At 43.8% G+C, this 25,663-nt stretch overlaps 1 protein-coding gene across 5 annotated transcripts; it reads right to left on the bottom strand.

Annotated features, from left to right (window-relative positions):
• Nucleotides 1–470: 470 nt before the first annotated feature.
• Nucleotides 471–25,105, bottom strand: LOC148022297 (uncharacterized). Of its 5 annotated transcripts, none has more exons than XR_015694479.1 (6): nucleotides 23,261–25,102; nucleotides 23,039–23,140; nucleotides 22,746–22,842; nucleotides 22,520–22,646; nucleotides 7,909–7,962; nucleotides 471–576 (listed from the first exon to the last, which is right to left on the bottom strand). XR_015694479.1 is itself a non-coding variant. In XM_087697925.1 (6 exons), the coding sequence occupies exons 1-6, from the start codon at nucleotides 23,947–23,949 to the stop codon at nucleotides 505–507; spliced, it is 1,149 nt and encodes a 382-aa protein (XP_087554051.1). In that variant the 5' UTR covers nucleotides 23,950–25,083; the 3' UTR covers nucleotides 471–504. The 5 variants fall into 5 exon arrangements, 2 of the variants coding, with proteins under 2 accessions (XP_087554051.1, XP_087554052.1); XR_015694481.1 differs by having other exon boundaries at nucleotides 22,746–22,839; XM_087697925.1 differs by having other exon boundaries at nucleotides 22,788–22,892; nucleotides 23,261–25,083.
• Nucleotides 25,106–25,663: the final 558 nt, after the last annotated feature.

The following is a 25,663-nucleotide window of genomic DNA, read 5'->3' as shown; positions in this document are numbered from 1 at the left end:
TGGCTTAACATGGAAAAGATCTGTTGAATTCAATGCCTCTCTTCGCGTAGGCATGCTTAAACCTTAAGATACAGAGAAGATGATCTCTCTCTCTCTCTCTCTCTCTCTCTCTCTCTCTCAACAAAGGGTATACATGTGGGGGAGCCATGATCGAGGGACAAGCAATTGCTTTCCTTAAGATTGGAAAAACAATTGTATGCTTGCCACATAACGTTATCCTTGCAATGTCAGGTTTGATGATTTGTTTAACAAATTCTTGGTTGAGAGATAGTGGAGTTCCTTGTCAAGAAGAAGAGTCCCAAGTTCACTTATTTCAACTTTTGTTGCATCACCTATTTTCGGGTGAAGTTTGAAGGGGGCAGTAATAGCACGTAATATGCATAAGCTACATTTGAAAAGAGGTTGAATGCTGGTTCCAGAACTCTTCCACAAAGTAGTACCTTGAATTTAACAACATTAGTTTGGGTTGGAACAGCAATAACAGTTTGCATGGCCACGATGTCTTCAAGCGAATACTATTAGTGTCATCCCACCAACCATAAGCAAGATGAAAGGCAGCCTCCTCAGAATCTTCTCCTGAAAGACACGATAAAGAATATATCATTCAATGGATGCACATAATTACGCTCTACAAAAACCACAGATTGCTAAAGTTTAAGTGTTGCCATGTTCCGATCCTCCTATCAGCGACACGAATGTGTTAATGAGTAACTTGTAACACTCTCTGTAGATGATATGTAGAGTTTCGATAAGGGGGAAAATTCAGCATAGATAGGCCTCTACTAGATACACCTGGGAGAAGCACAATGTACCTAAAGCACCACTGTGCTGAGTTTAGGAAGAAGTTGAATAATAAATAACCAATCAGTCACACACACCTAAGTCCCACAGGTGGTCGACAAGCTCGCCATGTAGTGAATATGCCAGCTCTCATGAGCATGACCATCCCGGATGGTTTCCTCATTCAAGCAAACACACAAAAAGCAGGAAGTAGCATACGTGAGCTTGGAGCACATCATCCAGGGTTTCAATTATGACCCTCTTTGAAGTAGAAGCCCGTAAAATCCACTAGATGTAATATGAAGTCGAGAATGTATACCACATCCACGATCCCAGAAAGACCCATTGTCAGAGCACCCAATAAGGCCCTCATGTTGTGTCAACTAGTCTGGTGTCTGTGTAGGCCTTGCCTGCTACTTTGTCTCCATTTTAGTCTCGTTTCCAATTATGATCATCCACTCTGTACATGCTACAGATGTTGTCAGTAGAGATAATAGACTGCAGGGCGAATTAGCAAAAGAAAACATCTAGTAAACAAGCCAATGATGATGGGCAGTGATAGCCAAGATAGCCCGAATAGTAGACATCCAAGCCATAGGTGCAAAAGTCTCAAAATAGTCCAATCCTACGAGTTGTGCAAAACCCTTGGCAACAAGCCTAGCTTTATGATTGTCCAAGGAACCATTTAAAAGATATTTGGTCTTAAAGACCCACTTCACACCATTCACATTCCGCTTTTGAGGACACGGAACCAACTCCCAAGTTTGATTTCGCTCGATAGAATCAAGCTCAGTTTGCATAGCCTACCTCCAAACATCCTATGCAAGAGCCTCATCAACTATAATAGGCTCTCGATCCTAAAGAATCTGTGACATAAGGGCATAGTTCACACAGAGTGAACTATCCCGCTAGGCCTCTAAGCAAGCAGATCTGCAAGGACCTGAAGGGGTAGCAGGAAAGTAAGAAACACCAAAATCCTGCATAAGCCATCTATACCACAAAGGAATGTGGAAAGGCTCATCCAACTACAAGGGGGACAAGGAAGTCTCCAGTACCTATAATGCACTTGCCAAAGAAAGGGACTCCCCCTCCTGTAGCGAAGGGACATTCTTTGGATCTGAAGAAGGCTCCCCTCCTAACAGTGAAGGATCCTTAGAAGACTCCAGCGAGGAGGCTAAAGGGATGAAAGTACTCAGTGAAGAAGTAATATCCATCAGGAGTGGAAGGAAAGCAGAGGTAGATGGAGGAGTAGGTGGAGGAGGAGGAGCCGATAACGAGTTAAGGGTGCTAATAGGGAACCTAGAAGGAAGAAGAAGAACTAAGGGTGGTGAAGGGTCAGTTGATGACGAGGTATCACCTACACAAGAACCATCGACCAAATCGTCAGAGGCCATGGCCTCATCGAAGATCACATCCCGACTCACCTCAATCTTCCGTGTGGATGGGTCATAGAGCCAATAGCCCTTCATGGTTGAGCTATAGCCCATGAAGATAAGCTTTCGTAACTTCGGGTGCCTCTTCTTCTTGTCCACATGGACATATGTCTCACACCCGAAGATGCAAAAATGGGACACAGAAGGCTTCTTCCCAAAGAAAGCCTCGTAGGGGGTCATGTCCGCCAAAGCAAAAGTCGGAGATCAATTATGGATGTGAATTGTTGTAGCCACCGCCTCATCCCAAAGGGAATGAGGTAGGCCTTTATGCTCCAACATGGATCGAGCCATCTATAACATGGTCCAATTTGCCCGCTCTACCACACCATTCTCAAATGATGTGTTCGAATGGGAAGACTCTACCCAAATCCCATGATCCCTGTAAAACTCAGAAAAGAGATTAGAAGTAAACTCGTCGCCATGGTCCACTCGTACGCCTCGGACCTTGGAAGTTGTTTGTGCCTCCACAAACACCTTCCACTTGCAGAAACAAGAGTATGCATCATTCTTGTACTCTAGAAAATAAGGCCACACATAATGACAGAAGTCATCAACAATCAGCATCAGATACTTGGCCTTCCCAAGGGAGGCCGTGCCAATAGGTCCGCAAAAGTCGGTGTGAACCAAATCAAGTGGTGAAGAAGCCCTCCATGTGGCAACCTAGGGATGTGGCTACTGATGTTGCCTACCCCTCAAGCAGCTAGGGCAGAGGATGTGAATAGGAGGGAAATCAAGAAGTCTGCCCACCATCTTCCTCTAGGAAGCCTGTCGAATCACGTCCATCTTCAAATGACCATAACGAGCATGCCAAAGAAACCCAAGCTTGTGGGAAGACTGCACAACTAAGGCTTCAGCATGCAAAGCCCACCCTCCTATGTACCGGTGCAAAGAGCCGCTCCCGTAGACTCATCCTCTATAACCAATTGTCACCAATGGTGACAGTGCCCTCTCTAGATCTCAAATCTTGAAACCAATCCTATCTGTAGGTCATATGAGAAGAAGGGCCACTATCCACAGGCCAAGGCTTCTCCTAGGAAGAAATAAGAGTCGTATCCTCCTTGGCAAGATCCTCCTTGGCAAGTGCATGCACAAAGGCAAACTTTGTCGTAGCAAGGGTCACCTTCGAATCCTTCGCCTCATGTACCTGCAGTAAATGCCTTGGTGGAGCCAAAACCATTGACGTCACATCTCTAAGTTGCTCGTCATGCTCCAAGACAAGCGGTGAAAGATCCTCCCATAAAAGTCTCTCGCAAGTCCTCGAGGTGATAAGGCTAGTGTAGAAGACATCAAACTGGGGAGAGGGCAGTTGAGCCAAAAGAATCATAGCCATATTCTCATAATAAATCTTCCGTCCAAGAGAGGTAAGCTCACCTCTCATATCCCCCATTTTCGTGATGTGCTCCTTTATAGAAGGAGAGTCATCAAGACTGAGCATCCGCAGCTTCTTTTCAAGGGAGATCTTGTGGACAAACGTCTTATGCTAATACAAAGACGCAAGCTTGCCCCACACTTCCACCACAATCTTCAACCTGCAAACATGCACAAGAACAGAGTCCTATAAACTCATAAAGAGAAAAGATCTGGCTCAAGAGTTTAGTCGATTCCATAAGGCAACACGGTCCATAGAGGACCCATCAGCTAGATTCTCCTAGGGACACGGAATAGCTGAAGAAACGAGCTCCCAAAGATCAAAGGTGTTGAGTATACACTCCACCCTGAAAGACCACAAGGAATAGTTGGAACCATCCAGTTTGTCTTCTTTGGGTATAGAAGGGAGAACATGCACCTAAATAGAGGGTATCAAGGAGGCATCTTCACTTTAGATGGGTCCTGCTATGATAGATGAGCAGAAGGATGGGTCTGAGGAAACACTCCTCCCGTCAAAGGTAATCACGATACCCTCGATAATCACATCTCCGCTCAAACGAGTGATGTGAGATAAGCTCCTCGTCAGAGTCATCAAAGCCTTGAAACTGGTAAGACATCTTCCAAATCTGCAATCACCCAGAAAGCTGCAACACAAGACAGGTAACGGAATGTGCCATCTGCACACAAGGACTGTCGCTTGAGGAAGAGAGAGGAAAAGACGATGCCTAGGGAAGAAAAGCTGCTGCCACCCCACCAAATGATGTCGTCTCCTCGTGGATGATGTTGCCTCCTCCTGGATGGCTGCGTTTGTAGCAAAACACGAGTTTTACCACCAAAAAATTGACACAATCACCCCAAGAATGCTGCATTTGCAGCAAACACAAGAGATGAAAACTGAGTTTAATGGTTGGCTACTCCTCTGCAAAAGATCTCACCCCCGTGCTCTAAATTAGGCTTTGATACCATGTGAGAGTGTGCGACAAAAGAAGAAACACGAGCATATATATATATATATATATATATATATATATATATATATAGAGAGAGAGAGAGAGAGCGAGAGAGAGAGAGAGAGAGAGCCCGAAGCGTCAATGAGGCACCAGATCAAGCTGAGATGATGAAGGCAACACCAATGATGGAGAGTGTCGGAGAGGAGTGTGCTGAAGATAACTTGCAAAAGTGAGAGAGTGATCACTGAGGTGGCTATAAATAGCCAACACCCTCCAAATCTGGCGGACTACTGCATAAGGCCCTAAATCTGGCCAACTGCAGCAAATGCATCAAAATGACTGCATTAAATGCAGTCCGACTACTGAAAAAAATGGGGACAATGATGACAAAAATAACCAACAGTCATCGAGCAGTCTCTGACACTAACCAGAGGTGGAAACCTCCTGACAAACTAGGGAAATGCACAAGAAATGCCAGAGCTCCCATGTCTCCGTCCGACTCTGACAGGAGCTCACAACCACGAGATGACAGACTGACATGACTAAAGGAGGCAAGCAAACATTAACTCCGTTCATTTCTTATATTATTGCCTACTGTAAATTACTTGTGGATCACGTAGATCACTACCAAGGAAGGCTGGTTTCATGGTTCCATCTTCGGGAATTGCCAACTCTTTTGTATAGGTGGGCTTTATGCACCTAGAGCCACGAGCATAAGTAATTTACTGAAATTATTCTTAGCTGTAGTAAAATTCAGCAAGCATGAAGATGGGACTTCAAGGCTATCTGATGCCAAAATCAGCATGAAGAAAAAGATGGTAATGCGTAGTTCAAGATACAATTGATTGCAGCACTGGGTACTTATCACAGCTTACAAATGACCCATGTTTCCCCTTGTTCATGTAGTCTTTGAAGAAGGACAGCAAGGTAGAAAAGAGGAAGTCATCCTCTAATGCTTCTGAGTAGCATGTATCTCCAAAGGTAGAGGCAACACAGCCTTAAAATGTACCTAATGCAACAAATGAGCAAATGCCAATGTGTGGTTTGAGGCAAGGCAAACAACTGCATGATAATTTCAGAAATTCAAACACTGCCTTTCATGTTAGCTTTTTGAGACCTTCCCATTTGGACATGCCAAATGATGTATCTATTGAAATTCACCTTGAGATTGAGGAATTGGATGAGGTTACGGTACCATAGCACGCCAAGTGGCAGCTTTTCTAATGGATTTTTCGGCCATTAAATTACTTTTCAGAATTAACAAAATTAATTTCAGCCCTTGTCCCTGCCCAAAAATTTTGCATGTCCCCATCCACAATGAAATTGGCTAGGCCATTTTGACTCCCAAGTGGTCTTGAGTATTAATTAGCCCCTAAATTGGTATTAATTAATTAATTAATTAATGCCTAGTTCTTAATGTCACCACCAACATTAAATGGCTAATTAAATGCCCTAGGCCCAAACTGTCACCATGCACCACCTGGACCAGACCAGTATAACTTACTACAACTTTGCCTTGGACACCCACTGACTTCTTGAGGTTCTTGACCTGTCATTCTGACTTAACTGACTTGCACAATACATGTGCACCTCACATCTGCCCATTTGATTAATGACTAAATCAAATGCTAAGCAAAGCATTAAAATTCATGCCCCCCTAAGACCTGTCTTGTGGTTCTTTCAGCCCTTTTGGATATCCATGATGGGCAGCATGATAGGGCGGCCTGCTTTACCACATGCAGGGAGGCCTTTCAGCCATTTTGGGCAGGGCAGACAGTTTACACATAGGTGGACAGACTTGAGCGGTCAGGCCACTTATGGGCCTGGCAACAGTTTATTCATGACCAACCTTTCAGCCATTTTGGGCAGGGCAGACACTTTACACATAGGTGGACAGACTTGAGCGGCCAGGCCACTTATGGGCCTGGCAACATGACCAACCTGCATTAGAACAGGTCAGCCAGCAGGTCAGCCGGTGGCCTTAGGACCATTTAGTCTGCCCCACTCTACCATTGCCCCCATCATGCTCAGTTATCCATCCTCCACCATCATCGTCATTATCACCTGCCTCCCCTCTGGTGCCCTCACCAACACATCTCAGCACACAAAGGGGATGACAATTGCAAACGTGTACTCCATTTTCAGTCAAATTTGTTCCTTCATTCACACTATGTTCATCTTGTCTCCATCTTCTCTTCTCACTTCCGGTTCATGTTCTTTTCCACTATGCACTCTCATAGTTCCCTAGTGAAGGCAGAGGACCAATTGCTGCCTTGCAAACTTGGTGCAATCCTTTGTTGTGCTAAAGTGCAGTTTCTTGTACCACATGGATAATCGAACCTGTCGAGTGGGTTGTTTCACCAAGGCAGAGGGAAAGATGGAGGAAAGAGAACTGCAGAGAGGCTGGAATAGGGCTGTTACAGGGGAACTGAGGAGCTGGCGAGGGGCTGGCAAGACTGGGAGGAAGGCTGGAGACTGCATACAAATGAGGGTCTGGCAAAGACATAGTCATGCTATGGGGACAGAGAGGCAGCACCGCAAAGGTAAGAGAGGTGGTTGTGGGGCAGTGCACTGGCTGAGAGGGGCCAGCGCAGCTTGCTAAGGTAACGCATTGGCAGGGAGGAGGGAGGCACAGCTGGCTGAGGTGGCACATTTGCTGGCAGGAGGAAAAGAGTTCTGCAGAGATAGAAACTGGGTGGATGTGGGCATGGAAAGGTGGCAATAGCCACACAGCAGGTTGGTGAGGGCTCAGTTGATGAAGGTCTTAACAAATAGGTTTAGCATATTTGGGAATGATAGGATTTTTTAATTTTTCCATTTGACACCATCCTTGCTCGAAGAAGAAATATAACTTCTGTTTGTGCATGTTATGCTGCTCCAACTGAAAGAATTCCACATATTGTACAGATTATTGCTGCCCTTTTGGTATTATTCCTGCTCCTTTGATGGTCTACTTGGTTTTTTGCTTAAATGAGATTTTGGACACATTCAAAAAAGATTTGGAGATCTTGTAATCATAGGGTCTTTGATGACATTATCATTGTAACTGTTACTTTCTTCAGGAAATCTTTGCAGCAGTTCTATTATGATTGATATAGACTTCAAGATATAACCAAAATCAATACTCTGTTTTCTTTTATGATTCTTTGGCTATGTACAGACTGAATAGAGCCATCTTTGTACATTAATATAATATGATTCAATACCATACTTTCACCAAAATGTGTGACGCGCGCACGCGCGTGTGTGTGTGTGTGTGTGTGTGTGTGTGTGTGTGAGAGAGAGAGAGAGAGATTATTAGATCTGTTAATATTATTGTCTCAAATTTAAACCATTCTTGACCTCAATTGCTAAACAGCCTTTGCAAAAGACCTCACCTTAAAAACCAACTTTCCAACAATAACTGAAATCAACACATTGCTCCTTTTTGCCTACAAGGAAAAAACAATTTACAGAATCTGTCAAGGAATGTTTTTCACACAATACAATTTATATTTTGCAAATATGTATAAGGATGTAGCATTCACATGAAATTGAACTGAAATGCCATCTAAATTACTTATTATGCCTCATGTTCATTCTTATACCATATGCTGGATACATGCCATGAGATTTTGCATATTTGAGATGTCATGCACAGAATACACGTGGGATACATTTGCTAAATTTAGTTCCTTTTCAGTTTATCCATGATACTCGAGACATGAACTTGTTGCATAGATCACTTTATCTCATAGGCCAAGTTGGCCTCCAGCAGAATTAGTATGCCTTCCATTCATTCAATCCTTCTCTCTCTCTCTCTCCATGAAGAAGCTTAAATTAAATGAAAGTATTTACAGTCCAGCCAAGGAGCGGCTGTTGAGAAACCACTTCTTCAATTCACATGCTTTATTTGGGTTTTGCACTAACAGCCCCAAAAAGAACTCGTGTCCACATTTTCGCAACTTTTTCAATGCGCGCGCCCACTCAATAGTGCACCATCCTAGACAGCTTATGCCTATAAATAGATAGTCACTTCATTCATTCTTTACCACCCCACACCACCTCAGTCATTCTTTACCCCTCTTCCTCTGTCACTCCCACACTCATACCTCTTCACTCCACTGTTGCCCATACCCCTACTAGAGAACATCCCATTTCATGGTCACCCTTCCTCTTCTTCTTCAAGCGCCCTGTTTCCTCATCATCAAGTCTGTGTTTGGAGGTCTTCTATAGAGCTGGTGACCTTCTTTCCTTGCTGGCAACATCTCTTTTTCACCAAGCACCATCATTCTACTTGCGTTTTGGGTATTCTCCACCTAGCAACAGTCTCCACCTACTGGCGTCACCATCTACCTTGCATTTTGCACAAAGGAGGACCCTACAGTCTACGTCTACCATCATCAGGCATTGCCTCCACATCTGGCAACCTTTCCCACACAAACATCAATGTTCTACAATTTGCATTTTCGACATTCTAGGCTCTAGCATTTGTGTTTTGCTACTCAAGCCATTCGCCAACATCATCTAAGGACTACGGTTCGCTCCCTCGACAACTAGTGATCATCTTCCATATCTTTGACGGCATCAGAGAACTGCGGTTCGCTCCTCAACAACTATCCTTCACCTTCCAGTGATTACTTCGATAGCCCATTGCCCAGAGGACTGCATTTCACCCCCTTCACTGTGCAAATTCCCACAGGTATTGCTGCCTGATTCAAACTGGACAATGCAATTATCTTTTGAGCTTCAGCTCCACTGTATCAACTTTCTTCTCATAGCATGATTCAGTGCATCATCACTATGTTCTTGTATTTCTAAGCTTTTCTTCTCTCTCACTATTTGCCGTACACACTCTTATGTTTTCCCCCGCAAACCCTACTGTCTCTCTGCACTATCACACATTTTGACAATAGCAACATCAAGGAGTATAAAGAAATGCACTAACATAGAAAACACAACAACACAATCATACAACTAACCCACAGACTCATTAAAGAATCACTATTAGGGTTAGGGTAACTCAAAGATAATGAACACAATGAATGATAATGAATGAATACTACATATAATACAATACTCGATGCAGCAAACACACTCTGCAATGAAGAATGTTAAACCTCGAACTCCCGTGTCTCAAGGACCGGGGCAAAGATAATGAGCTAAAAAGAGTATTGTACTCTGACAGATCCCCAAATCCAATAAGCAAGGAGTCGCGCAAAAGCAAATGCAACAGTAGGATGTCAGTGTGAGAGTGCGCAACAAAAGGGAATGGAAACACAAAGACAAAGGAACAGAAGGGAACAGAAACACAGAGACAAAGGAACAAAGAGAGACTGCAAGAAAAGAAAAATGAAATCTGCAGTAAAGAAGGAAGAATGCTAATACAAATGGGAAAGCGAAAGGAGATTGATCAGTTCAACTTCAACAACTCCATTGATGGAGCTTCTTCCACCTTCGAAATCCCCTATTACTTTGACTAATCAACCAACTCTTTCTTCTTCTATTCCTTCTAAAAATGATGTAATGGATGAACTCATTAAAAGCATGCGTGACCTTCATCTGAATCTTACAGAAATTAGTTCCAAGGTAGAGAAGCTGGATGTCAAAGTTGAAGAACGAGGACGATCATCAACTTAAAGACCCATGAGAGAAGGCTTTAAGAGGCGTTGTATTTGGTACAACAGCCAACAACATGACAAGAGGGAGTGTTCTACCTTCTGTGAGGCTGAAGCACAGAAGCTTGTCTTTTGGAAAGATGAAAATTTTCATTCAACTAAAACTGGTCTTCCACTGGAGCCAAATTTTAGCAATGGTGGAATGAAGAAAAGATTAGAAGATTTAGCTGTAATGAATGCCTACGCAGCAATTGATGCAGCTACCTATGGGCTACGAATTGAGCCAACTAAATCAAGTTTAAAAATCATGTAAAGCTAATGTGCAATCTAAAGTATGGATGCATGTACTAGATCAAATGGAACGTGGTAAAGTAGCAAAAGAATATTTGGCTAATACCAATCAGTGCATTCAAGGAATAACTGGTTGGAAAAAACCCGTAGATTCTTTTTTCACCTTTGCACATTTGGCTAACGTCAATCATAAAGAAGTCTTGATTGAAGAAAAGAGAAAGGAGAAGATGAACCAGGGCCTTCCTCTTCTAGCCCTCCAAAACGGGTAACTAGAAGAACAATTGAACAACCAAAGCTTGCTGAAAATGTAACCCCAGATCAAGAGATGGAAGATGCACCACAAACAAAGAAGACCGAAGAAAAAAAGAAAGACAAGCAGTCAGGCTACAAATTGCAGTCTGACATTGAATCTCCAATCGATCTCAAACGAGTCCTAGAAGAACGAATTCTAGGAAGCAAAATTGAACACCTTAAGTGAAATTCTTGGAATTGCCAAACGTGAATTCCATGATGTAATTATTAATGTAATCAAAAGGAAAAGACAATATGTTGGTGATGAAGCTGAAGAAACAGTGCATGCTTTTTTGCAAGTTCTTCGAGTTTTTGTGCAGGATGAAGAGGATAAAGAGAAGCTGACTTCACAAGGAATTCATCTTGAAGCAGTTAAAGAATTAATTGCAGCAATTGAAGTTAAAGATAAAGAAAGTATGAATGCAAAAAGTAAAGAAGTGAAAGCTGAAAATGTAATGGTCGGGTGGTCCAAACCAGTTAGGTAGCCCACCTCTCAAAAAGAAGGCCGTCTACATCACATGCACATGAGAAGGAAGAGGCTCGGTTCATTCCAAGCAGTCACTACTCCTGTACGCATTGAGCAAGAGCAATAACGGAGACAGTTGTCAAAATTGGAGAAAAAGAAACACCATGTATTGCACTCTTAGACCATGGCTCCAAGATAAACGTCATGGCAAGGAGTCTCTATGAAAGTGGCCGATGGCCCATAGATGTTGATCCAGGTTGGCAAATGAGAGTTGCAAAACACCCACCCTACACCTACCCCACAACGTCAATGAGCGCACCAAATCAGGCTAATGATGATGGCAATACCAAGCACGGAGGAGATGGAGTGTCGAAGTGTGCACCTGTTGGAGAGGAAGAAAATTGAATGAGATAATTTGCCAAGTGTGGGATGGGTAGGCTATAAATAGCCATAAATGCCCAAAAAATACCAAATGTCCACCAAAAAACCCGACTAGTAAGCACAATGTCCGGCACGTGTGTACAACCTGGGAAATGCAGAAACTACCCATGGAAAATACACTAGAACTTGACAAACAAAAGAAATGCACCTAAATAGCCACTCTAGAATGAGTAGCCTCCCCCATCAAAACACATGACAGACCTATCAAAGCTCTAAAAGTCCACGCCTGACTCAAACTAAGGCTCACAGGCAGGAAGTGACAAGGCATGACAAACACGACTGCTAACACCCCCCTCTTAGATCTTGGATGTGGCGGAAGGCCAAGGAGGAAACAAATCTTGGGGTGGCAAGAAGAATGCCAATGTCGAGGAAGTCCGTCAATGAAGACTGCCGATGGAGAAACTCCTCACAATCCTGGGAAACCCCTCTGAAATACTAGTGGCCAAGAAATCCACAACCGCATCATCGAGATTGTCCCCCTCTGAAAGGGATGGGGGTATAAGGGAACCACCAGAGGGGAGGGTGGGAGATTGAAAGAAACCTGTGGAAAAGATGGTGCACAAGCGAGAATGGATGCAACAATAGACAACTGCCTCGGAGGACCGTGCATAAGAGAAGGGGAATGGAGCCTCTGAAGCCCGCTCTTCTGCAAACTTGTCACAATAACAGCCCTTGCAGGAGAATCCTCAATATAAACGACTCGCTCAGTGAAAACAACTCAAGTATCAAGCCTAGTAAGGCCATAAACTGAGAGGAGTGGAAAGTCAAAAGTCCGGAGCATAAAGGCTTGTGAAAGGGAGCTTGATGCATGGTCAAGAAATAAAGGCAAAGTGCCAACATCACAAATAGGCACCGAACCAATGTCATCAATAGTGATAGAACCCTCAGAAGGGCATAGATCCCACAACAAATCACCTCATGAAGTCATATGACTAGAAGCTCCACTATCAACTAGCCAAGGCCTCTTAGAAGATGAGACAACTGCTCAAGAAAGCCCCTCCAAGTCAACAATATGAAGGAACACTGACTCATGGGTAACCACTGGAGCAATAAATGCCATGCCCATACAGAAACTCGATAAACTCATGGGAGGTAAACTCACCACCATTGTCATTTCCCATACATCCTACATGACAATCCGTCTGGTCATGCACCAGATGAACCAAGATGAGAAATAGGTAAATGCGTCAAATTTATGCTCTAGAAAATACACCCACATGTATCTCAAGAAATTATCCACAATCAAAAAGAAGCACAACACGTCATTCAAGGCGACAATGGATGTTAGCCCTCAAAGATCAATATGGATTAATCTCAAGGAGTGCCTCAACTCCATGTGTGGTTTGTTGAGAGAATGGAGTGTGGTATTATTTCTCGAGCTGATAAGCTTTACAAACGTCTCTGGATAGTTTCAAGCGGGGAAAGCCCTTAACCATCTAATGGCGTGACAACTTATAAAGAAAGTCATGCTTGAGATGTCCTAAGCGATAATGCCATAGACACTCATTGTTCATAGACTCACATGTGGTGGCTAAGGCTTGGAAGCAATGAAACTCTGAGCCCTTAACTCTCGGCTAAGAAAGAAAGTGAGTCATTATGTAAAGGCCACTAGGCTATACTTCGCCACAAGCAATCACTAGGTGAACAATGTCCGGTAGGTGAGGCGGACTAATGAATGTAGAAACTACTCGAGAAATGCACACAAAATCTCGACTAGAGGAGAAAATGCACTAAAAAGTAATAAACTAAGTGCTCTAAAATGAGCTACCTTCTCTGTCAAAACAAGTGATGAACAGGTTAAAGCTCCTAAAGTCCTCATCTGAGGCTCACAGACAGGAGATAATAAGGCATAACAAACACGACTACTAACACCCCCTCAAATACCAAGCCTAGGAAAGCCATAAACTGAGAGGAGTGAAAAGCCCAAGTCCGGAACATAAAGGGCCTTTGAAAGGGGGCTCAAAATGCTATCAAGAAGCAAAGGCAAAGTGCCAACACCACTAATAGGCATCAATACAATGTCACCAACAATGACTGAACCCTCAGAAGGGCATAGAACCTCTAACAAATCTCCTCCTGGAGTCATATGACTAGAAGCTCCACTATCAACCAGCCAAAGCCGCTCAGAAGACGAGGCAACCACTAAAGAAGACTCCTTCAAGTCAACAATATAAAGAAACACTAACTCATGGGTAACCGCTAGAGTAGAGGTAGAAGGCTTGGATGTTTTAGCTCCATCCTTCGCACCTGGACGAAGGTGAGGATACTTCTTCCAACGTTTCTCCTCTAGATGTGTCCCCTTCCCACAATGTGGACATGTAAACTTCTTTGAATTAGAGTCAAAGCTTGAAGAACTCTCCTATCTTTTAGCCTTTAACTTCTCTTTCTTCTTCTTTCCCCCTCTTGAACTGCAATAAAAGCTTTGGTGGAGGTGGATCCACCAGCAACCTCTTTGGTACGCTTGTCATACTCCAAAACAAGCACGCCATAGAAGCTTCTCATGGGTCCTCAATGTAGGAAGGCTGGTGTAGAAGACATCAAACCAAGAAGATGGTAGCTAAGTCAAAAGAATCATACTCATATCCTCTAAAGAGATTATCCTGCCAAGGGACGCAAGCTCATCCCTCATATCCTCCAACCTGTTAATACGATCCTTCATGGAAGGAGAATCATCGATAGCAAGCATTCGTAATCTCTTCTCAAGAGTAATCCGATGGGCAAATGTCTTCCGATGGTACAAAGAAGCAAGCTTTGTCCATACTTCCGCTACTTTTCACAACCTACGGACACCACTAGGACACAATCCTATAAGCTCAGAGGGAAAAGATCGGGCTCTAGAGTTGAGCAGATCCCATGAGACCACACGATCCATCGGTGATCCAACAGTGGGATCCTCCACTAGAGAGTAAATAGGGTGGATAACAAACTTCAAAAGATCAAAGATATCAAGGATACACTCTAGCTTACACGACCAAAGCGAGTAGTTTAAACCATGAAGCCACTCCTCTTTGGGTAAAGAAGGGAGTACAGGCACCCTATCTAGAGGGTGCCATTGATGGCATATGAAGGCCAACAAAATGGGCCTTTTATGAGACATCGAGAGAACGAGAAGGAGAGGGTTCCTGAACAAACAAGCTAGGTAACCTCCTCCTTCAGGATCTATGCGATAATCTCGCTGTTGTTTGGAGGAGTGCTAAGAAAGCTCCTCATCTGTATCATCAAAGCCGCGAAACTAGTGATAAGACATCTTCAAAATCCTACAAGACACCCACAATAAATTTGTATTTTGGCGGTACTCAGCCCCGAAACAAGGCTATAAGATCACAAGGAAATCAATGTAGAGGGTCCGCTTGGGGGAAAAATAATGTCGCCTGCACAAAGAAGCTATCGCCTTTTTAAGAAGAAAGCTATGTTTTCAGCAAAACGTTGACGTGGCAAGGCCAACTGGCAGTCTGGGGTGGTCTCCTCTGCGAGAAATCAGTTGTGTGTCTCTCTTAGGCAATGATACCATGCTCTGATACCATATAAGAATGTGCAATGGAAAGGAACAGAATCATAGAGAGAAAGGAACAGAGAAAGACTGCAAGAAAAGACAAATGAAATGTGTCCTTGCATGCAACCCACAACATCAGCGAAGGCCCCAGATCAAACTGATGATGACAGCAACACCGAAGATGAAGAAAGATGACAAAGTCGAAGTGTGCACCTACCAAGGAAGGAGGGAAAGAAACCCTCCCCTATTTTTCCTTTTGATATATAGGCAGATAATGATATGTTTAAGTAAATACATGTAAATCGAGGAGGCTCTCGAAGTAGACGTACTTCCACATATATATTTGACACTTCTGTTTCATTTGAGCTTGGTATTGGTAGTTCTTTTTCTCAAACTCCTTTCATCCATCCATTTTTTGGTCAAAATATAGATTTTCTTTCTTCCACTTTTAAGCACTCCACATCTATATCTAGCATACTAGGATTTGGATCTTTTGTTTCAGTTCCTAGTACCTTTTCTTTTCCATCACCACATATTAGCTATCCCTAGGTGAATACCACTCTGCACCCTTGTACATCATTAGTAGGAATTTCGGCTTTTAACAATGTGCTTTACACACACCCATGTTGAGAAACCCTTCACCCTTCACCTGCAGTTTGCATTTTTGCGTTTCTGCGTTTTGCGTTTAAGGTTTGCGTTTAGGGTTTGCAGCCCCAAAAAAGGGCAACATTCTAGACTGACTATGCCTATTTATAGGCCACTCTCTCATTCATTCCTCACGGCTGATTCATTTAGTCCGTCACCTCTTCTCTCTAGCCTCTCCACTATCCTCACACCCCTTCAAGAGGACATTGCGGTTCATGGTTCGTGGTTCGTGGCTGTCTTCATCATCTTCCTTGTGCTACGGCACCCTTGTTCCCTTGTATCACATTCACTCCATGATTCAAATCTTCATCATTCCATTCATCAGAGCTTCTTCTCTCTTCTCTTCTCCATGTTTGCGGAGTTCACTCCGTGTTCCTCCCCGCCAACCCTACTGTCTCGCTAGTACTTCATCTTTTGACATGGTATCAGAGCTGGATCTGCTGAAACAACGGCAAAGATCCTCCACTCCAGTGAAGGCAAAGACCGGTGGCAAATTCGGCATCCACTTCTCTTCTTCTTCCGCTGCATCAAAATCTCGTTTTTGCAGATTTCAGGTGTTTTCAGCTTGCTGCCTACACCCCTTTCGCGGAGGACATCGCAATCTCAGCTATCCTTGCTGTTGTCTATAGTCTAGCGCCTGTTTCCAGACTTCCACCCGCAGTTTGCAGCTGTTTACAGCAGAACAACTGTTGCTGATTACTCTCCATTCAGAAAACAATCTCGTTTTTGTAGATTTCAAGTATTTCAGCTTGCTGCCCACACTCCAAACACAGAGGACATCATGGTCCAAGCTTGCCATTGCTGTCTACAACAGTCTGGCGCTTGTTTCTAACCTATCACACACTGTTTGGAGCTGATTTCAGCATATTAACTACTGTTGCTGTTTTTTTCCTGCATTTTTAGTCTTTCTCTCTCTTGCAGGCTGTCCTGCCTGCGTTTTTAGTCTTTCTCTCTCCTCATTTGCGTTTTTCTACTGGTTGCAGCCTCTTACTGCTGGTCACATCCTCCTCCCACTGGTAGCTCACTTCCAGCCCTTCCACTACCCTCCCACCCCTTGAGGCGGACATTGCGGTTCGTGGCTCATGGTGGCTGACCTCTTCCTTCTTCAGCAAGGCATACTAGTATCCATGGCTTCCTTACCAATAGATGTCCAGACTACTGGGTGCTTCTACTGTGGCATCACCAGACACACCACCGATACTTGTCGACTTCGACCTTTGCTCCCCACCCCCCCAAAGTATATGCGTCTTCCACCAGGCACCCCTTGTGCCACCTCTCCTTTTTGGGCCACAGAGATCGTTCTACATTGGTTATCAGAGTACTATGCTCAAGGCAATAAGACACATCCGATGCGTACTAAGTCCTTTCGAGCACATGGAGAATCGATTGGCGCTACGACCTCCTAGAGATCGTCGCAATGCCAGAGTCTTCTCCCACTTATTTTCAGGTATAGTGGCTTCCACAACCTATGGCTCTGCAGTCCGCTCCACCGAGAGACAGTGATTGTCTGATACCGTCTCCTTGTCAGTACGCTCCTTCGAGAGAGTGGCTACTCGACTCCTTCCTCTTCTTCGGCTACCCAATCTGCTCCACTAAGAGACAGCGATCGTTGCCCACCTCTTACTCATTCTAAGCCCCACCCTTCCACACCCTCGACTTCTCACGTTCGAGAGGCTACCTCTGGGAGCTCTTCAGCACCCCAAATACCTTCTTCGGCACGACTGGCGGCACTTCCTTCGTCATCAGACATTTCGGAGTCCGTGATCCGTGAGTTTTTGGATTCCCTATCTACTTCAGAGGGGGATTCAGAGGGGGATGTTATTTCTTTGCCCTCAAAGGGGGCATCTGCTTCTTCTTCGACTTTAGCGGGGGCCCCTCCACCTCCCACCTCAAAGGGGGAACCTACTCCACATGAAGTTCTTCACCCATTCTCTACTTTCTTAGGGTGGCTGTCTTCGACCAGTCATCTCTTCTATTGATACCCAGGATCTTTAGGTACCACCTAGATCGAGACCTCGGAGATTCAACCGCGACTTGGTGACGAGGCCTTCGTATTCCTTCCCGCATGGATGGACGGAGCTAGTGGCTTCTCTCCCAAGGTTGAGTTTCGGGTTCTCCAGTTCACTCTGTCTACTGGTCTTTACTGCAGGTTCCCTTTCCAGTGGAAATCTTGGATCTTAGGGATCCTCTACGTCTTCTTCCTCTCCTCTTCTTGCCTTGGTCACTTGGTTAGCATGGAGCCACCTCCCGAGATCGAGTATGGGAATATCCTTATGGTTCTCGGCACCACACAAAGTCCGACATTCCTCCTATGCATTGCATGTTTTCATCATCTTTGTACTAGGGCGCTTGGGCAAGTAAACAATTTCCCCACAAGGGATACTGTCCAAGTGACACCTGCTGCATGAGTATTCTTCAGCATGTAGCATTGCATCTCCACCTCACTCTTCTCTTGTTCCTCTTTTTGGGCTTGAGAGGGGGTGTTGAGAAACCCTTCACCTGCAGTTTGCGCTTTTGGGTTTCTGCATTTCACGTTTAGGGTTTGCAGCCCCAAAAAGGGGCGCCATCCTGACTATGCCTATTTATAGGCCACTCTCTCATTCATTCCTCACAACTGATTCATTCAATCCGTCACCTCTTCTCTCCAGCCTCTCCACTATCCTCACACCCCTTCAGGAGGACATTGCGGTTCGTGGTTCGTGGCTATCTTCATCATCTTCCTTGTGCTACGGCACCCTTGTTCCCTTGTATAATATTCACTCCATGATTTAAATCTTCATCATTCCATTCATCAGAGTTTCTTCTCTCTTCTGTTCTCTTCTCCATGTTTGCTGAGTTCACTTCGTGTTCCTCCCTGCCAACCCTACTATCTCACTGGTACGTCATCTTTTGACAACCCAGAAGTGAGCACATCTTTTGCCTATCATGTCCCCATTCCTCCTTCCTGGGCTACACATGCAAATGCTATGTCTATGCCTAGTCAACCCATACCCACTTTTAGATTCACCGTGCACATATCCCACATGCATGGTGGGCACTCTAGGGTTAATCCCCAAGTGTACTCCACTCCCCCACCTTACCCACCCTACCCATCCTATTCCTCATTCAGCATTACACTCTTGTTGTTGCGGCTAAGAATGCCTATACAGATAAGACTCGCTTTAACAGGTCAAATTACACCACTTGGTCTAACTTTATGCAACAACTACTTGAATCTCAAGGTCGTTGGGACCTAGTCATTGGTATAGAGTCTACGTCGAACCCTCAACTAGCTCACCCCAATCACATCCATCAATGGAAAGCTCGAAATGCTATAGCCAATGTTGAGTTCATGCAAGGATTGATTCCTAAGTTCCATTCTCAATTGCAGCACTTTCCCCTTGCATCTGAGTTGGATTCCTCTTCTTAACCACTATGTGGAAAGAGATTAAACCCAACGTATCAATCTCGACTTTGAGCTTCATGAGAGTTTTCTATTAAGGAAGGGGATGACCTGAAGGTCAAGCTAGCTGAATATAGGCAGTTACTTGCTAAGTTTACTACTATTGACTCACCAAAGTCAAATGACGATCAAGTTATATTCTCCTTAAACAAGCTAACTAAAAAATACTTTCACTTCATCCACACATCATTTCGTTGCTCCACTTGCCAACCTTCTATGAGTCTGAATGTCATTTCTTGGGTTATACAAAAGGCTACATGATCAAGTCCACAAGAAGTCCTCCCCACATTCTTATTCAGAGAGAGGTTTACAAGGGAAAACTAAAAGTGGCAAGAACTCTCAAGATGCGGGGGCAACCCAAAACAAGGGTGACACCCCTTTCTCAAATGGAAACAAAAAACAAAGTCCATCAAGCAACAACTTCCTAAAAAGAATAGGTTTTGCACACATTGACAAAGATCAGGCCATGTAGATAAGGAGTGTTGTACTAAGGCCCAGGGTCTCCCGAGTCCTAGCTAAGAAACCACACCATGCCACGACTACATCCACTTTCCCTGGACAGTTGAGTGGGTCTATGCCTCCCATTGTTGCCTTGTCTGCTCCTTTGGGCAGAAGTGCCTCCAGCTCAAGTAGAACCAATGCAAACCTGCATGTTAGTCCTAGCTGAAAATACAAAACCTTGCAAAAGAGATCAGAATTCGCAAAAACAAAGATCAATACTAAGATGCTTCAAAGCAAAACAAAGCAAAAGCAAAGCTAATAAAAAGTGAATGAGTGTGTGAATGAGTTAATGCGGCAGATGAAAAAAGAAGGAAAGCCTAAGAACAAACTAACCTATGGGCCTAACTCATTAGCCTAAGGAACTAAGAGTTATAAGTAGTATGAGACTAGTGTAGTGTACCCTAAAGGTGCTAACCTAAGTGTATAGCTACTATCATGTACGGCCATTAGTATCTTTGCCAATGAAACTCATGTCAAGGAGGGGAAATAGTCTTAGGTGGGGTTGCAAGAGCAGACCCTAGAATGGATGCAAAGAGTACAATAGGTGAGTGATTAGTAGACCAATCACTTAAGCCTTCAAGAGTACTAAAAGACAAGGGCTACTAAGATTGTCCATGTGCAATATGTCTTTGTCGTTCCTTTGTGGTTTCATCTTCTTTGGAGACTTGTTCTTCTATCAACATGGAGGATTCCCCTCCCAACGTGGATCTTTCGACATCTCTTGATGCTTCACAATGGTAGCTTCTCCTTAGCTCTTCCAGCTAGGGTATTTAATCCACATCCTTCCTCATAGTGCTCGGCACCATACAAAGACTGATATTAGGTTCCTCTTCCTCCTTCAGCATCACCCTTCCTAGTTGAGCGAGGGTTTCTATCCTTTCTTGGTATTCCACAAGTTTCGACATTTTGTTCTCGACATCAGTCTCCCTTCCCTATTGTACCTCTCCTTTGCATTGTATGATCATCATCATCTTTGTAAAAGGGCACTTGAGCAAGTGAACAATTTCCCCATGAGGGATACTATCCAAGTGGCACCTATTACATGTGCATTTTCATCATGTAGCATACTCTTTACAGCTCATTGTGCAGAGCACCCCTAAGCACATCCTGAGTTGTCTCCACTCGCTCCTATTCTACCAACTTGCCACCACACCTACATACTTCTTCTCCCTTTTCCCATGTCATCGACAACCTCGTGTGGTTGGGATAGCTTGCCTATTTTGTGATATGTTGAATCTACCCATCCTTTGCATTCTCTGCCCAGGCCATAGTTACTTGATAGGCTGCAAACCCTATCTTCTCCTACACCCAAAAAAAAAGTGAGGGGGTTCCATGTGGTTCCATACATCTTTGCAAATCCTGGTAGGCCACTGGATAACCAACGAGCAGCCTTTGTCCCATGCCTTGGTCTCTCTAGGGTGATCACTTGGGCTCGTTTGGTAAGATAACCATTGCCTCTATAGTCTCAGTAGGTCACTTGGCAAGCCAATGTGCACCCTTTGTTCAATGTCTTGGCTACTTTGGGTGGAATGCCTTGGGGTAAAATTGGGCTTAAGCTTTTCTTTCAATTCCTTCTTGGTTCCAGCTTTGGGCCTGAGAGGGGATGTTGAGCTACAAATGCCTTACCAACTGATTAGCTCTTTAAAACAGCCCCAAAACCAAAAGTTTCATTACCTAGTGCACGGTACTAGAGAGTTTCTATGTCCCATAAGCAAAACACTAATTTTGGGAGGATACTTCTATATCTATAAATAGACAAGCTGCCCACCATTCAGCCCATCCTAGTTTTGCAAGTTACACCAGTCCGCACACCCTCTACTGAGTTGGCGTCTTGTTTCCAGCCTGCAGCCCTTCATCACTTGCTATCCAGTCATCATCTCCTGCAGCCACGTCATTTTCAGCCCCTGGTGCCTTCTCTTCTGCTGCCGCCCAGCTGTCAGGAGGTGCCAGAACTGCTGCATTTACAGCCAGCACTCCATTGCCAACAGCTGACATCATCATTGATCCTGTTCAGCCTGCATTTTGCTTATCAGCAGGCCGCCGTGCATCAGTCCATGCTACCTCAGCTGTCACCCTGCTGTCTACAGCATCAATTATCAGTTTCCAACCTTGTTCGTGTGGTAGACTGCTGTGCTTACCACATTTCAGCCTCCATACTGCTGCATTTTGGTGACCAGCTGCTTGCCCTTCCACATTCAGCAGAGTGACTGAAGGTGTGGATGATCTAAGAGAGTGGCAATGGGATGCCCACAACATGCCCTGCTATAGGGAATCATTGGGCCTTTGTCCTACTGTGCAAATAAAAGCAAGCCTTTTAATTATAAATAAAGCTTTTTGGGGCTTAAAGCCACTGATAAACCTGCAAGTAGCATAAATAAATAGAAACCAAGGAACAAAAAGTCTGGGGCAAAAAAAAATCTGTCCACTTTGGCCAAAGGCAGAGGCCACAAAACAACTACCAAGCACATAGCAGAATGTCCTCCTGGATTTTACAAAACCATGAGGAGACTAGGTAACCATTCCTACAAACTCAGGACCAGCTCCTAGATCAAACGTGTTGAAACATCAAAATCTTTGAGACCAATGTCCATATGTGATGTTGAAAACCTGGAACATCTTTGCAACTATCCCAAGAACTCAAAACTTCTAGCTTCTTACTGAATAGATCTTATGAATCCCCAATCACTCCTTGCTTGACAGCACTATGGAAGCTAAAAATGGCTCCATCACAAACTATAAATGCAAGCTTAGAAGTACAAAACCTCTTATGAATTCACACATCAATGAGAATGTTGTTGTGTACATGGATTGATGTACTCACAGCAATAGAGTACGCAACCAGTAGTGATTCCAAACTCTTTAGGTAGCAGATAAAGGCGACAATCTCAACCAGTGAAATGCCAAAAAGGGCAGGAAATTGTCCAAAGAGGTGTCTGAATGATGAAGGGCTGTGCCAAAAAATGACCACTAGTCAAAATAAGAGTTTTATAGCAACAAGTGCAAGCATCACTTGCAACTGCAGATACTTGAAAAGATGCATGTCAGACCTGCCCCACTGAAGAACTTTGCAGTGGCTCTACGCAACTGACCTGGAAATTGCAAGAAATATCACCACTGGAATAGCCATAATCACCTTCTGCACTGCTGCAAAGACAAAGGGTGATGGAGCCAAATGTGATCCCATTTTATCCAGACTGCAAAGGAACGTACACAAAACGATAACAAACTGACAAATTAAATTTTCTCAAAACACTGCTACTGGACTTTGCACAGCTTAGAAATAAAGTGAAAGCATCACTGACATTAAGTACCACTCAACATCAGCAAAATGTGTGATCACCTGTGACTGATACTCAAAAGACCAGCAACTCCAAGCATAAGAAGACTACCTTGCTCCCTCCTAACGGCAAGGAGAGGCTCAAAAATATTGCCCACAAAGATCCTGTCATTGAACATCTGGCATATCATGATTTCACTCAGGGTCGCTCAAACAGTACCCACCTAACATAAGTTGTTCAAGGTCCATACAGAGTAATCACGACAAATGCTACAGAACCCTTACCAAGCTAAAGATGGACGCCGAAACTCTCTTGTTACAACATCAGATGATACAGATGATGATTCTCTATCTGCCACTTCAGAAACCACCTGAAGACTCTCACCTTCCACCTTCTCTTCGCAGTCAGCTTGGTGAACTGCATAAGCTGACCTTCCTTTCCCTGGAAGAATACTATTTAGCCACTTGGTCAGCAAACCTGCCGGAAGACTGTACCTTGATTTAGGCTTCTCTCTTTTTATTTCTGTCTCACAAGGCTGCTCAACAGCAAGCAAATAACCCCCAACTGTCACAACAATTACTCCTACTAATCCTTGTAAACTTGGCATTTCATGCATCAAGGCAAAACTCGTGAAAACAAGGAGAACAGGTGTAAATGCCAGGTATGGAACCGTAACAGATAATGGAGACAGTTGCAAGGCCCTTTGATACAGAAAGCCAGCAATAACCTTTATGCCTGCACTGACAACAACAATCTGCAGGAAGTACAAGTCCATACCCTTGAACATAAGGTTCAAGGATCCATATTTGCCAGAACCAAAAACAGCAAGGGCCAAGAAGACTGCATCAAGCAGGCCAACAAGGCCGATTAACTCTGTGGTTGTAAATCTTTGGGATGCCAACTTTCTACTTCCATCTATACAGCTGTTACCTATGGCCGCTGCAGCAGCATATACAAAACCAATACCCTTCATTGTACAATTTGGTATGTGGTCTTATGACAGCCACCCTTATTCTCTTCTTGCTCCTAGTTGCCAAGTTATGCCGATACCACAATGTGAGAATCTAACAGCCCTTTAGAAAACCGTGTAATAGCTCCACAATCTTCAAGTAGTAAAAAAGAAATATCCTGCTGAGTCTTCCTGTTTCTTACTTTCCTGTAATTGCACTCATCCAGGTGAAACCTTGCATATCAATCCGTTTTGATACTATCTAAGTCAACTAAATGGATCTGATATTACTGGAATTCACTCATCATAACAAGACCCAAAGCTTCAAATTACTCGCTTGGAAAGTGATGGCAACTCCTGATGTTCCAGTCAGAGTCACAATCTGACAGTATCCCAAGTATATTTTACAGAAGCCAAGAAAAATGACACCAACTGCCTTGCAACCTCTTCAAAATTTTGATCGTCAGTGATTCACAACTTTTAGCCATAACACACGTGACATGAGTAAACTTGAAATTGATCTGCCCCCTGATTACAATGATATCTAAAGGCCAGAAGTTCTGATCTCTTTGTGAAAGTTCTGACCTTCTGGACGCAGAACTATAATAGAGGAGAATTTTCGGCAGATCAGCCAAAAGTGACCTACAGCAACAAGATCTCAATGTAGGCCACTGCAAGGCTGACAAGTTAGGAGTCTCGGTTTACATTTAGAGTAAAACCCTAACAAAAACCTTCCTTGAAAGCCTGACGAGAGGAACACAACGGAATGCAAGAAAAACCTGCCACATCCCGTGTCAATGGCGGATGCAGGAAGATGACCCGAAATCCTGCTCAGTGCTAAATGCTTGCTGAGGCCACCAAGAAATGATCAAGGCGTACTTGTCAGTGCGGAGCGTGTGCTGCCGGGACAGAAGCGGACATGGCAGGCGAGCGGGTGGTAGAAGCGAGGCATTGCGTCAACGATACGTTCCGCCATGACCGGGATCGATCAATCCATCGATCCTCTCCCTCCACTGTTGAGGCTTTTGTCTACCTATCTATCGCAACGGAGGAAAAGGCCATGCGGCGTGCGTGCCATCGCCGACTTTTTCGCCGTCCGGCGTCGTCGGGGCCCGAGCTCAGATCATTCCACGTGGCCCCATATCAAGCATGCCACTTGGCTGCATAACGAAAAGCGTGCAATGGTCCACGGCAAATAACTTTAGTCTTGAAACGTTGCAGTCTACCGAGACGAGCGAGAAGAATACATAATACGAGGAGTCGGTATGTTGCATGAGGAATTGGGCAACACAAAGCACCCGATGCTTCCAAGAGAATGGCTAGTGCTCCACACTGGCTTTAGTAACAGTTCGGGCATTTTACATTTTAATGTGCAGTTCATGTGACAAGAGCATTCACACACCCACATTCTCTCTCTCTCTCTCTCCCCAACCGCTTGTACTCAACATGTATATACAATATAAATAGGTATAATGATACATCGATAAAATAATAGTACATATTATATATACTACAAATGAATAAAGCCTATTATTAATATAATACCATATGTTTTATACAACATACTATCTTATATGTATTATATTATATATATGTTAATAATACAATATCATATAAAATAGATCTATTAATATAATCTAGATCTGAGTGTATGTCAATACAATATGTTTTTAATAATATATTACATATTACAAGTAATAAAATATCAATATAAAATAAAATATATTTTTGATATAAT

Source organism: Lygodium microphyllum, chromosome 17, assembly GCF_053477565.2.
Source record: "Lygodium microphyllum isolate KBCC chromosome 17, Lygodium_microphyllum_v1.1.10, whole genome shotgun sequence".
NCBI classification, from domain to species: Eukaryota; Viridiplantae; Streptophyta; class Polypodiopsida; order Schizaeales; family Lygodiaceae; genus Lygodium; species Lygodium microphyllum.
Note: the sequence above shows the minus strand (reverse complement) of the source record. Positions and strands in the feature narration are given on the sequence as shown.

Bases quoted from the DNA above. Each gene is read 5' to 3' on its own strand.
- LOC148022297 (XM_087697925.1), bottom strand. From the start codon at position 23,949: ATGAAGGGTATTGGTTTTGTATATGCTGCTGCAGCGGCCATAGGTAAC. The intron at 23,141-23,260 runs GTAAGGGTTCTG...GTTCAATGACAG, and splicing joins CGGCGTCCATCTTTAGCTTG to GATCTTTGTGGGCAATATTT. The intron at 22,893-23,038 runs GTGATCACACAT...GTTCCTTTGCAG, and splicing joins CTTTTGAGTATCAGTCACAG to TCTGGATAAAATGGGATCAC.